Source organism: Coregonus lavaretus (genome assembly GCF_964263955.1).
Source record: "Coregonus lavaretus genome assembly, chromosome: 7".
NCBI lineage: Eukaryota > Metazoa > Chordata > Actinopteri > Salmoniformes > Salmonidae > Coregonus > Coregonus lavaretus.
In genome coordinates this window covers 45,336,062-45,350,291 of record NC_139994.1, presented here as the reverse complement: position 1 = coordinate 45,350,291, position 14,230 = coordinate 45,336,062, and the positions used below count along the sequence as shown (strand labels likewise).

Genomic DNA, 14,230 nt, shown 5'->3' with positions numbered 1-14,230 from the left:
AATGCCACAGTTGGCAGGACCAGAACAGGCAGACATAGAACTAGAGAATACACTAGCAGAACACATGAGAAAATTGTTCGTTAACCGTATGTCTAAGAATTTGTGTCCTACAGGAGAATTAAAGGAGAAGGTGACTCATAGTATATAACCTGGAGACTGGGTGTGGATCCAATCATTGAGGAAAAAGGATTGAAAGCAGTCACGCTGGGAGGGACCATACCAAGTCATATTGGTAACTGCCTTCGCTATAAGAATAGCTGAGAGAGCCACTTGGGTCCACGTTACCCACTGCAAAAAGGTAGGCCCACATACCAACACCGTTGAACACACACAGAGTTAAAGAGAAGAACTGACCCACTAGGGTTCGGGGGTAAACTCTGTTAACGAAGAAACCCTACCCCGACCTTTCATCACTGTGGGGTGTTTATAGAGGTGTGGGTATGGGGAAGTACCAGGCAGGTGGGTCAGGGACAGGATTGGGATGGCTGTTTTTGGGATTTTGGGGGACTCTGAGCTGCATCATCATGTTAACCATATTATGGGTTAATCCAGGTCAACCTAAACAGGGAAATTATGAACAAAATAATACCAAGGCACTGATTCGATCTCGTAGAAATACTGAAACCAAGAAAGACTATTGGGGGAATTATCATTTTAATAGTTAAAGTCAGTTTAGGACAAGATGGGGGATTCAAGATACCATTCGACTTCTCCCATGAAGAGATAGGAGGTTTTGGGGGCTTTGGTAAGAAGGGGGCGTGTACAAGAAAGTTAGGTCCTAGAAGGTATGGTAAATACATTTGCACTGAGGAACGCTCATGTCTTTGGGCAAGGGTGTTTAAACATACCTGGGGAACATACTATGAGAATGGGATGGACGCAGTACACCGATGGGGAATTAAACAAACCCATGATAAATGTAAAACGGAACTGGTGATAACGGTAAAGTAAATTATGCAAGATGACATAGCAAGGAACTATTGGGCCTGTATTGATGATTTTGGGGCAGATATATGTTTGAGGTTCATTTTTAAGGAGAGAAATGAATATTCCACCCCCGAGACAGAACTGCAGGTAGATCTAATGTTATCACCAGAGGTACCAAAAAACTAGTCTAATACCCCTTGGAAGGCCCTCAGAAGGAATCCTAAATAGCACTAAACCACCAAGGGTAGAATATTTCCTCTTGCAGGAAATGAAAGGAGAAGTAGAAGGAATTTTTAAATGAGAACTTCTGGGTAAGGTGGATGAACTACACAGCTAGGGCGTTGGGTCAAACTAATTGTTATGCCTGTTCAACAGGTAGGCCAACCCTTGTAACTGCACCTATGCCTCAGACCATGTTCTCTTGTGTGATAGATTTGGGATCAAACCAAACCTCACCTAATTGTTCTGATATTAAAATAACCACTCTTAAAAAGGATAATACTAAGGCACCCCAATTCACCATGAACCCCAGAGAGTATCAATGTTATAGACACCTAAGTAATGCGAATCACAGATAAAATTGGAGAAGGGTTTACAACAACGTTTTTCTGGTGGGTTACAATTGATAAAAATGTTGACTGGACTAATTACATCTACAAAGGTTTGTTAATTAGACAAGGGATGCAGTGAAGAGAATCTCAGGCCAACTATCCGCCACCTCACTCATGACCTGCAGAATAGTTTGGTTCTCGAAATGCTTTTAGCAGAGAAGGGCAGATTTACAAGATGGTGGGAGGTCATTGTTGTATATTTATCCCCAACAATACAGCCCCAGATGGTACAGTAACTAGAGCACTGGCAGGTCTCACTGCATTAAGTAAAGAATGGGCTGAGAACTGGGGGGTGAATACATCAATGACTGGTTGGTTTGATAACATGTTTGGTAAATGGAAAACTATTGTTGTAACTATTCTGGGTGCAGCTATAGCTTCTATGGGTATACTTGTTCTTTATGGATGTTGTCTTATTCCCTGTGTCCGAGAGGGTTGTTGAGCAAGGCGTTGGAGGATGCAGTATCACAGCAGATGGTGAGATACGGCCCAATCCCGGACTCCGACCTAAGGAATGAAGAATATGACCCACCAGGCTTGGTGGAGGACGACGACGATTCAGATAGTTTGAGACTGGATGTTTTCCTAGAACTATAAATCTCTAGTTTAAAAGTAATTGTAATGATTTTCTGTGTATTAAAGTGTGGATAATTTAGTCAAATGGTGGATTGATATAGGACTCAGGTTAAAAGTAATGACTAAATGTTCCACCCTTAAATATAGTTGTGAAATGTTCTTGTTTTAAGTATGATTAGTGTGTGTGAACTGATGGTCAGGAGAGCAATTATAAAGTGGAAAACTACAGCCTGCCTACAGAGGGGAGGGATTTTTTCTCTGACGTGTGCATATAAAAATATTGTACGACCATTTTGTTTTAGAACGTTCTCATGAATAAACCCTGATGATTGTATGCTGGGCTGCTTGGTCTGCTTATTAGAGATTTACAACCTCTGGGATACAGACTGAGTAATAAGTTCATTTTTGAAACATTGGGATAGAAATTCTCATAACAGCTAGCTTGCTAGATAAGATTTTGAAAGTATGATGTTGACAATGAAAGCTACGGTAGATATAACGTGATTTGACGTCATTTTATCTGTGGCCAATGACCTTGAGCCTTCTTGGATGGGCACTTCTAATGCAAATCTATGGTAACACCCAAGGGGGCTTGAACTGCCTTGCTCTCCCTGTAGATTCTGCGCTGATCCCATGAGTGACAGAACACTGAGTCAATCAGGACGCAACTAGAGAAGAAAAACCAACGCCTACACTCTGTATTTTCCACTGGCTGCCCCTCCACCACAGAAAGCAATGGGCTAGACTGAAACACCTACATTTTGGAGCTGCCTTACTCAAGAAAGCAAAGAGACCAGGTTTGTATGCGGCTTTAGTAACTCAATTATTATTATTTTTACATTGTTTGCAAACTGCTATGTGACACCTATTAATGCTAACATTTAGCTCAACTTTGCCCCACCTACCCTGAATGACGGGTCGCCACTGCACGTGAGAGCTTGTGGTCAATAAGCTTGCAAGTCTAATCTGCAGTCTAATGCGATTTAATTTACCTGTGTTATTCAGTGCAGGATGGGCTACTATGCCTATTTCGACCACGTTTTGTATTTTATGGTGAAGAAGCGAGTCATGTTAGGGTGGGACAAAGTGCTCAAAGAAGGGTACCAAATACAACGATTGGCTGGACTTTCAGTCAGTCATCTCATTTGTTTTCTTAATCCGTTTTATTTACAAAGTTGTCGACTTGTAGCTTCCAACTTGCAAGTGTACATACAGTGGGGGAAAAAAGTATTTAGTCAGCCACCAATTGTGCAAGTTCTCCCACTTAAAAAGATGAGAGGCCTGTAATTTTCATCATAGGTACACGTCAACTATGACAGACAAATTGAGAAAAAAAAATCCAGAAAATCACATTGTAGGATTTTTAATGAATTTATTTGCAAATTATGGTGGGTAATAAGTATTTGGTCACCTACAAACAAGCAATATTTCTGGCTCTCACAGACCTGTAACTTCTTCTTTAAGAGGCTCCTCTGTCCTCCACTCATTACCTGTATTAATGGCACATGTTTGAACTTGTTATCAGTATAAAAGACACCTGTCCACAACCTCAAACAGTCACACTCCAAATTCCACTATGGCCAAGACCAAAGAGCTGTCAAAGGACACCAGAAACAAAATTGTAGACCTGCACCAGGCTGGGAAGACTGAATCTGCAATAGGTAAGCAGCTTGGTTTGAAGAAATCAACTGTGGGAGCAATTATTAGGAAATGGAAGACATACAAGACCACTGATAATCTCCCTCGATCTGGGGCTCCACGCAAGATCTCACCCTGTGGGGTCAAAATGATCACAAGAACGGTGAGCAAAAATCCCAGAACCACACGGGGGACCTAGTGAATGACCTGCAGAGAGCTGGGACCAAAGTAACAAAGCCTACCATCAGTAACACACTACGCCGCCAGGGACTCAAATCCTGCAGTGCCAGACGTGTCCCCCTGCTTAAGCCAGTACATGTCCAGGCCCGTCTGAAGTTTGCTAGAGTGCATTTGGATGATCCAGAAGAGGATTGGGAGAATGTCATATGGTCAGATGAAACCAAAATATAACTTTTGGTAAAAACTCAACTCGTCGTGTTTGGAGGACAAAGAATGCTGAGTTGCATCCAAAGAACACCATACCTACTGTGAAGCATGGGGGTGGAAACATCATGCTTTGGGGCTGTTTTTCTGCAAAGGGACCAGGACGACTGATCCGTGTAAAGGAAAGAATGAATGGGGCCATGTATCGTGAGATTTTGAGTGAAAACCTCCTTCCATCAGCAAGGGCATTGAAGATGAAACGTGGCTGGGTCTTTCAGCATGACAATGATCCCAAACAGACTGCCCGGGCAACGAAGGAGTGGCTTCGTAAGAAGCATTTCAAGGTCCTGGAGTGGCCTAGCCAGTCTCCAGATCTCAACCCCATAGAAAATCTTTGGAGGGAGTTGAAAGTCTGTGTTGCCCAGAGACAGCCCCAAAACATCACTGCTCTAGAGGAGATCTGCATGGAGGAATGGGCCAAAATACCAGCAAGTGTGTGAAAACCTTGTGAAGACTTACAGAAAACGTTTGACCTGTGTCATTGCCAACAAAGGGTATATAACAAAGTATTGAGAAACTTTTGTTATTGACCAAATACTTATTTTCCACCATAATTTGCAAATAAAATCATTAAAAATCCTACAATGTGATTTTCTGGAAAAGAAAATCTCATTTTGTCTGTCATAGTTGACGTGTACCTATGATGAAAATTACAGGCCTCTCTCATCTTTTTAAGTGGGAGAACTTGCACAATTGGTGGCTGACTAAATACTTTTTTTCCCCCACCGTACATGAGAATGTGAGTTATTTTTCCAATGACTTGACTTAGGACTTTGCAATGTACAAAATGTATGAGAAGAAACAATAACTTATGCAATCATTGTTGGAAATATTAACTAACTAACATTCCGGATTTCGCCAAGACACTAATGAATTACCTTTGTGATTCAATGCAAAAGTAACCTACATGTACCTCTCCAAATGTGGCTCCATAGCCTTCACCAACATGCCCCAATTAGGGAAAGGGTGGTGGGGTTGGAAAGTAATAAAGGGGAATATATATATTTTTAAAGGATATGTATGTGTGTGTATATATATAAAAAAACATGGGGGATTGGAAGTGATGCAGACAATTACATTGATGGAAGTTACAATCTATCTGCAATATTAAGGTGATCTACCCCCACTTTCCCTTTCCTTCACTGCCGGTCTGACCCTATGGCCTGCCCGCCTGTTTTCAGCACAGGGAAAGTTTTTGTAAAGGGTGTCCAAGGTTAAAGGGAAAATCTAAATTCCTAAAAAAATATGTGTTTATTCCAGTACGACATTCCCACATTTACCAGTAAATTTAGGTCCACACATTTCTGATCAGTCATTTTTCCAGTCGTCTATGCTAATAACCATTCTACTTAACACTTTTTTTTTTTTAACACTTTTATTTGACAAAAAGATGAAAATGAAAAACATGTTATGGTGACACCTTAATTTACCTTGTGGATTTAGTAGGATGGTGAACGTTTTTGCAAACATGACATTGTTTGTCCTATTATCAGTTGTTGAATGTGTTCTGTAACATTTTATTACCTGTGACAACAAATGAAATCTCAAATGACAACCAACAAAATGTAGATAAATAAAAAGCTTGAGGATTCTATGAAAACCTAAAAGCCAGAGAATTGAAAAAAACTTTGAAGAGATTTAATGTATTAATAGAACAGTTCAGCATATTTCAGTATGTGTGTGTCTTCTGTCCTCTTCACAATACCATCCCTCCACCCATGATCTCCATCCTCTGCAGAGAACAGAAAGATGTCAAAGTTTATATATTTGTACTACCCATTACAACAGGAACACACATTGTACCATTTTATGCATATTAGGCTTATGGTTGTTGTATGTATATTGAACAAAGATAAAACTCAACATGCAACAATTTCATTGATTTTACTGAGTTATAGTTCATATGAGGAAATCAGTCAATTGAAATGAATTCATTAGGCCCTAATCTATGGATTTCACGTCACTGGGAATACAGATATGCATCTGTTAGTCACAGATACCAAAAAATAAATGGGCCTAAGGATCTCGTCACTGTATTTTTGCGCATTTTATTTCAGCTCATGAAACATTGGACGAACACTTTACATGCTGCGTTTATATTTTTGTTTAGTGTATGTATGAGTATATTTAGGGGTTCACAACAAAGCTGACATGGTCAAAAGCTGACTTTGTTTTGTACAACAACCCTCCTGCCCCTAAATGATGGCAGTCTCAGACTAATGTACAGACTAATAACGAATTGAGTGTGTCGTCAGGCTAAGATTTTCCTCCATCTTGTCATTTTGGAAAATATTATCATCATGAACCATAAATCCAAAGAACACAATTTGGTATGTAGGCCCATGGTACATCTCTTAACGTCGTTTGAGAAAAGCTAAGGGATTGGTTAAGAGATGGCTGAGTTATTGATTGGTGTGTCCATTTCAATCCTTTGTAAATCCACTCCACAATGGCCTATCAACTTTCAACTTTTTAGGGTCATCAGACATTACCATGATGAACCATGTGGTTTGGCATTGATATCTTAAAAAATAAGGGCTTGTTAGCTAGCTAGCGTGAGTCATCGCAGCCATTTTCTTGTAAAACAGCTCAGCTAGCTAGCGAAATGCTAATTCACAATGCTAACGTTAGCTAGACTGCTTCTAGACTCTGGAGCTCATGGGGGCTTCAGGAGCTAGCAGGTTAGACAATTCCACCATGGGCAACAACTGGCTACTAGAACTGAACCGATGTACATGGGGCAATGACATTTGGTATATGAACCTTAAGTCCTTAGAATCTGTGAATATAAAGTCACTGCAGCCTTAGATGGCTGCACCAGACCAGTTGGTGGCACTATAGATCTCATTGGCACCAGAGGATACTAGAGCAATAACTATTGATCAAGTGGACTTTGTTTCATGCAAATGAATCCTAGATTTAAATTATGCAGACGAACATTGTGAATTATCGTGATTAGTATAATCACGTTGTTGCCCCATTATGTGGTCGGAACGTAGTGAAACGTGGATATTTTATTAGGTAAAATTAGAAACGGGAAGTCCTGCCACTTGCAGTCAGCGTATTACAGCTGTGAGAGTGTATCGAAGTATTTTGAAAAGCTAATGTGGAGTGTTCCAAAAGATTTCAATTAACATGGTAATGCTTTCACTGAACACATATAAAGGAAGATCGTTCCTAAATTATCATGTATTTTCTGTCATCCTGTTCATTGCTGCTTTTCGTCTTCTTCTTTTTTACCACAACAGCACAGGTGAGTAAGATTTCCAATGTATTCATTATACATGACAAATAAACCTGAAAAACAAGTGAATCATCCTATAACACATAAGAGAGAACAATAAATTGGACGGATAACTGCATAGAAAAAATGATCACCTGAGGCGGTTCTATGAAAGCGAGCCAATCAGAAGAGTGAGTTGGAAGAAGCCCCATTGATTGACACTTGTAGATAGCCAATGCCGAGCCCAGCAGGTTCCCTACAGAATAGACCAGCCCCTGGAGCCACTGCTGGTTAGAGTTCTCCAACAGCTTGAATGCTGAAGAGAGAAAGGGCAAGAGTGAGCAGTGGTAACATGCTTATAAATGACATAATACAAACCGGGTAGTTTGGGTCCTGGATGCTGATTGGCTGAAACTGTATTTCAGCTGTGTGTATATCAGACAATATATCACAGATATGACACATAAATACTTGTGTCATATATGTTGGTAACCGGTTTATAATAACATTAAGGCACCTCAGGGGTTTGTGATATGGCCAATATACTCCACTTTACGTTGTGCTTAAGAACAGCCCTTGGCAGTGTTAGATTGGCCATTATAAACAGGGTGGTTTCGAGCCCTGAATGCTGATTGGCTGAAAGCCGTGGTATATCATACCACGGATATGACAAAACATGTATTTTTACTGCTCTAATTACAGTCAGGTCCATAAATATGACATTGACCAAGTTATTATTTTAGCTGTCTACCACTCCATATTGGAATTGAAATTAAATAATGAATATGAGGGTATTTACATCCAAATCGGGTGAACGGTGTAGGAATTACAGCACTTTTTATATGTGGTCCCCCCATTTTTAAGGGACCAAGAGTAATTGGACAATTGGCTGCTCAGCTGTTCCATGGCCAGGTGTGTGTAATTCCCTCATTAGTTAATTTACTAGTAAGCAGATAAAAGGTCTAGAGTTGATTTCAAGTGTGGCATTTGAATTTGTAATCTGTTGCTGTTAACCCTCAATATGAAGTCTAAAAACTGTCACTGCGAAGTGATGCAAGCCATCATTAGGCTGAAAAATCTAAACAAACCCATCAGAGATATAGCTAAAACATTAGGTGTGGCCAAATTAGGTGTGGTAAATTCTTAAAAAGAAAGAACGCACTGGTGAGCTCAGGAACACCAAAAGGCCTGGAAGACCACAGAAAACAACTGTGGTGGATGACAGAATAATTATTTCCCTGGTGAAGAAAAACCCCTTCACAACAGTTGGCCAGATCAAGAACACCCTCCAGGAGGTAGGTGTATCTGTGTCAAAGTCAACAATCAAGAGAAGACTTCACCAGAGTAAATACAGAGGGTTTACCACAAGATGTAAACCATTGGTAAGCCTCAAAAACAGGAAGACCAGATTAGAGTTTGCCAAAAAAACATCTTAAAAAAGCCTGTACAGTTCTGGAACAACATCCTATGGACAGATGAGACAAAGATCAACTTGTACCAGAATGATGGGAAGAGAATAGTATGGAGAAGGGAAGGAACTGCTCATGATCCGAAGCATACCGCCTCATCTGTGAAGCATGGTGGAAGTAGTGTTATGACGTGGGCATGTATGGCTGGCAATGGAACGGGTTCCCTTGTATTTATTGATGATGTGACTGCTGACAAAAGCTGCAGGATGAATTCTGAAGTGTTTAGGGCTATATTATCTGCTCAGATTCAGCCAAATGCTTCAAAACTCATTGGACGGCGCTTCACAGTGCAGCTGGACAATGACCCGAAGCATAACGCGAAAGGGGTTCCAGACTTCAGGCAGTCATTGACTGCAAAGGATTTGCAACCAAGTATTAAAACTCACAATTAAATTTATGATTATGTTAGTTTGTCCAATTACTTTTGAGCACCTAAAATTGGGGGGCTATGTATAAAAATGGTTGTAATTCCTACACGGTTCATACAATAATTTTGACAAAACCCTCAAATTAAAGATGAAAGTCTACACTTAAAGCACATCTTGACTGTTTCCTTTCAAATCCATTATGGTGGCATACAGAGCCAAAATGATGCAAATTGTGTCACTGTCCAAATACTTATGGACCTGACTGTACGTTAGTAACCAGTTTATTATAGCAATAAGGCACATCGGGGTTTGCAATATATGGCCAATATACCACAGCTAAGGGCTGTGTCCAGGCACTCTGCGTTGCATCGTGCATAAGAACAGCCCTTAGCTGTGGTATACTGGCCATATACCACACCCCCTCGGGCATTATTGCTTAAATATGCCACACCCCTTCGGGCCTTATTGCTTAAGATAGCAATACCAAGGAACATTTAGACTTGATTTTTAGGACATCTTTAGGTATCAAAAATATACACAAATTATTTGATGAAACATTGAATAACAGATTCATACATGGAAAACGGTTCAAAAATAAATCAAAAGGAAGTTTGTATTAAATACAATTCAATCATGATATATAAGTTCTGGAGAGCTCCAGGACAAAGGTTGGTGAACACTGCTGTAGTCTCATTAGAGAGCAAGGCACTGGCAGAGCTACTCTTTTGCCTTTTTGTGTATTTGTACAGATGTATTGCGGATGTCCTATATCTGTTTCAACCTGCCCAGAGACTATGGATGAACATTTGCGCTGTTGATAACTGACTCTTTCACATACATTGATTGATGTGGAAACTGAAATGTTGATTGATGTGCACTGTCTGTACCTGTTCAACACATGTCATTAATATTGTGAGCAGAGCAGAGCTCCCTTGCAAAAGAGACCTTAGTCTCAATGGGCCTCCCTGCTAAAAGAAAAGGTAAAACAAATACTCACTAGCAGACATGGACATGAGAGCCTGGATGGGCCTCCAGGCCATCATACAGACCATCATGATGGGGAAGATGGAGATGGTGTTACCAGACATGTACATGATGAATAGGTTCATGGGAATCTGCTTCAGGGGGCCCAGGGCCACGTCCCAACAACGCTGTTATAGAGGGGGGGGGAGGAGGTGGAGAGAAAGGGGGATGGGGGTAGAGAAGAGAGCAAGTTAATAACAATATATTAATAAAGTAAGATAGTAAGTTAGAAATAGTACAAAACACAAAGGGAGCTTTGTGAACAATATATCATGATGTTACGAAAGCAAAATCCTACTGTTTTTCTACTGCCTATAGACTCAAATGTGCCTATGCACCCTCTTCTGGTGACCTACCTTTTCCACCAGGTTTTTGTCTGTTTCCTGGATGCTGGTGTCTGGGACTGGTTTGTCTGAGTATCCAATGGGGTACATCACATCTCCCTGGTTACTTTGTCTGTCTCCACGACCCCTGGAAGACAGAGAGGACAGTTAGAGGGTGATCCATGAGGGAGAGGTTATAACATAAGCTGTAGGTTATAGATTAGTTATAACAAGGTAGTTATTTAAGCATTTCATGCCTGTTTATCTGTGTAACTGTTGATCTGGACTCATGAAATGTCAGCACAATAGTGATAGAGGATTACCGCTAGAACAGCTAAGCCACAGGTCATTAGTCTTACCTGGCATTGCCCAAGCTCAACTCCAGAGCCCATTTCATCCTCCTAGCTCCTGCTCCTCTTGTAGACACTGCCCCTCCTCCCTGTCCCCCTGGAGACGCCATGGCAACGTAGAACTATGTTGAACCACAAGAAGAGCACATTATTATAACAAGAATGGCATATTTGACGATGACCAAAACAAACACTGTTATTTTGTTTTCGCAGAGCTTCATAGAAGATCTTGCTAGTGTCAGCCACTAGGTTATTCCTAACCCATTGTGCGCTTTTAGCGCCTATTGTCGATAGTATCTTCTGGCTGAGGATATTCTGTTAAGAGCTCCGACGCTCGTTCTGAACGTTGAAATACATCGCTTGCGGTAAGGTTTTGGACACACAAGGAGCGTATCTTTCATATCCGCGAGGAATAATACTAATAAAAAAGGTTAAATTACTACACACCTTTATATGGTTAGTAGTGTTCCCACACAGCTATATCGCCATGTTACACCACTTGTTTACGGAAAGACAGAGGAGGCCACCTGTATTAATTAGCTATGTAGCGTACTCCGAAATTTGTTTCGCAAGCGGTGATTGACGTTACTAAACGTTAAAACACTGCGTCGGAATTGTAGTTTTCGAAAACTAGGCTATTCCAAGACAACAACCCCCGACTAGCTACGAAGAGAGGCATTGGCTTGACATATAGCAAGATGGGGGTGAAATGTTCAGGTTTCCTAGCCAAGTTAGCTAGCAGCTAGGTCAGCACTTCTGGTCATACAAATACTTGTATTGCATATGAACTAGGGTTGGGCTATAGGTATATGGACTAAAGTTACGCTAAATGACAACTATGATGCTGTCTAGATATGGCATTCATGTAAACTGGTACTATTGCTAACATATAAACATGTACAGTTAGCTGAAGCAGCTGGCTAGGTAGCTTGTTAGCATGCACGGTTAGGTCAAACATCTAGTCAGAGAGATAGGCTGAAGATATAAAATGACAACACTCCTTACCTTGGACTTTCCAACTAGTGTTTACTTTACTTTTATGTTACTCTTGAGCAAAATTAGCCAACAGTAGGTCGATATTCGTCAAATTATGCACAAGCAGTGAACTCAGTTTGAATCGACGACATACGATGGTCAGGCACACAATGATGACGTTTCAGTACTGATGTCGCTTCTCACTTCTTCTTCTTTAATGTTTTAATGCAGACTATTGGTGTGTTGCCGCCACCTACTGTACGGGGTTTTGAAACCAAAATACAGTGCATTCAGAAAGTTTTCAGACCCCTTCCCTTTCTCCACATTTTGTTACGTTACAGCCTTATTCTAAAATGGATTACATTATTTTATTCCTCATCAATCTACACACAATAATCCAAAAATGAAAACAGATGTTTCTACATTTTTGCAAATGTATTAAAAATAAAAAAACAGAAATACCTTATTTACATAAGTATTGAAACCCTTTGCTGTGAGACTCAAAATTGAGCTCAGGTGCATCCTGTTTCCATTGATCCTCGTTGAGATGTTTCTACAATTTGATTGGAGTCCACCTGTGGTAAATTCAATTGATTGGACATGATTTGGAAAGGCACCTGTCTATATAAGTTGTCAGAGCAAAAACCAAGCCATGAGGTCGAAGGAATTTTCCATAGAGCTCCGAGACAGGATTGTATCGTGGCACAGATCTGGGGAAGGGTACCAAAAAATGTCTGCAGCATTGAAGGTCCCCAAGAACACAGTGGCCTCCATCATTCTTAAATGGAAGAAGTTTGGAACCACCAAGACTCTTCCTAGAGCTGGCCGCCCGGCCAAACTGAGCAATAAGGGTAGAAGGGCCTTGGTCAGAGAGGTAACCAAGAACCTGATGGTCACTCTGACAGAGCTCCAGACTTCCTCTGTGGAGATGGGAGAACCTTCCAGAAGGACAACCATCTCTGCAGCACTCCACCAATAATGCATTTATGGTAGAGTGGCCAGATGGAAGTCACTCCTCAGTAAAAGGCACATGATAGCCCGCCTAAAGGACCCTCAGACAATGAGAAACAAGATTCTCTGGCCTGATGAAACCAAGATTGAACTCTTTGGCCTGAATGCCAAGTGTCATGTCTGGAGGAAACCTGGCACCATCCCTATGGTGAAGCATGGTGTTGGCAGCATCATGCCATGGGGATGTTTTTCAGTGGCAGGGACTGAGAGACTAGTCAGGATTGAGGGAAATAAAAAGGCTTATATTGTATTGGCTGATGTAACTACATGAAGTTCATGATAATCAGCTGAGATGCCATATTGTGCTTTTCTCCTGCGGGAACATTCAGAATTCACACAGACACACACACACATCAGCACTGACTATAGCTTAATTGTGTATTGTTGTATGTGTGAGCATTAGCTAAGTTAGCTATGCAAAGTGCCAGATAGGTAACCATTTACAGTAACTGCTGTTCATTATTTCTCAGTCAATAAACACCATCAGCCAACAGAAGATCTAGCTAAGTTAGTTACAGAATGTAATGGAGAATTCTAACCCTTTTGCAGCAGGTAGCTCTGTCTGGGCAGCTTCTTGTAGCAGGTTGAGAGGCTAGCTTACTTCCACTAGCTACTACTAGCTAGCATGACTATAGCTAGTAACCAGGTAGGGCTAGCTAGTCAGCCTGCTAGCTAGTCAGTAGCCAGCTAGTGCTAGCTAGCCAGCCAGCCAGCCAACTATTGCTAGCCAGCCAGCCAGCTAGTGCTAAACAGCCAGCCAGCCAGTGCAAGTCAACTTTGTTCAGTTTTTGAGTTTGTTCTATTGGTATGCTAATTTCATAATAAGTTCTGCATCTTAGTTAACATGGGAATTTTTATCTTCCTGTCACACTCACACAGTATAATCCATTATTTGTGCTGTCAATATAGGCTGTAAAGACACCCCCTAAGCGCTGTGAATATTCTATGAGGGGGCGTGTACTTCCGAGTATGAACAAAACGAAAAACGAAAATAAAAAAATGGAATAAATGTTGTTGTTATTTGTTTTCTGTTATTCCATATGCAATTTTGGCACAATAAATAAGAAAACAAGTCAATTTACGATTTTCACTTTTTCAAATTCAGAGAAGATTTTCAAAATCATCCGTTTTCCGTTTTTCGACTATTTTTGTCTTGACTCAGACGTACAGGGGCCGAAGAGGCAAGTGATGCCTGGTTCCTTGAGGTCTAGAGATGCTCTGAAAAGACAATTTTAATATTTTTGGGAAATCAATTCAAAATTGTACAAAATAAAAGACTCATTAGAAAAATA

General features: G+C 40.7%; 1 protein-coding gene across 1 annotated transcript; it reads right to left on the bottom strand.

Moving 5' to 3' along the window:
- Positions 1 to 5,430: 5,430 nt before the first annotated feature.
- LOC311132934 (ER membrane protein complex subunit 4) lies at positions 5,431 to 12,116 on the bottom strand. The gene is made up of 6 exons (XM_084166324.1): positions 11,958 to 12,116; positions 10,962 to 11,074; positions 10,636 to 10,750; positions 10,254 to 10,407; positions 7,575 to 7,735; positions 5,431 to 5,928 (listed from the first exon to the last, which is right to left on the bottom strand). Exons 2-6 carry the CDS (start codon positions 11,060 to 11,062, stop codon positions 5,893 to 5,895), a joined length of 567 nt encoding a protein of 188 aa, XP_084022450.1. The 5' UTR covers positions 11,063 to 11,074; positions 11,958 to 12,116; the 3' UTR covers positions 5,431 to 5,892.
- Between the last annotated feature and the right edge of the window lie 2,114 nt (positions 12,117 to 14,230).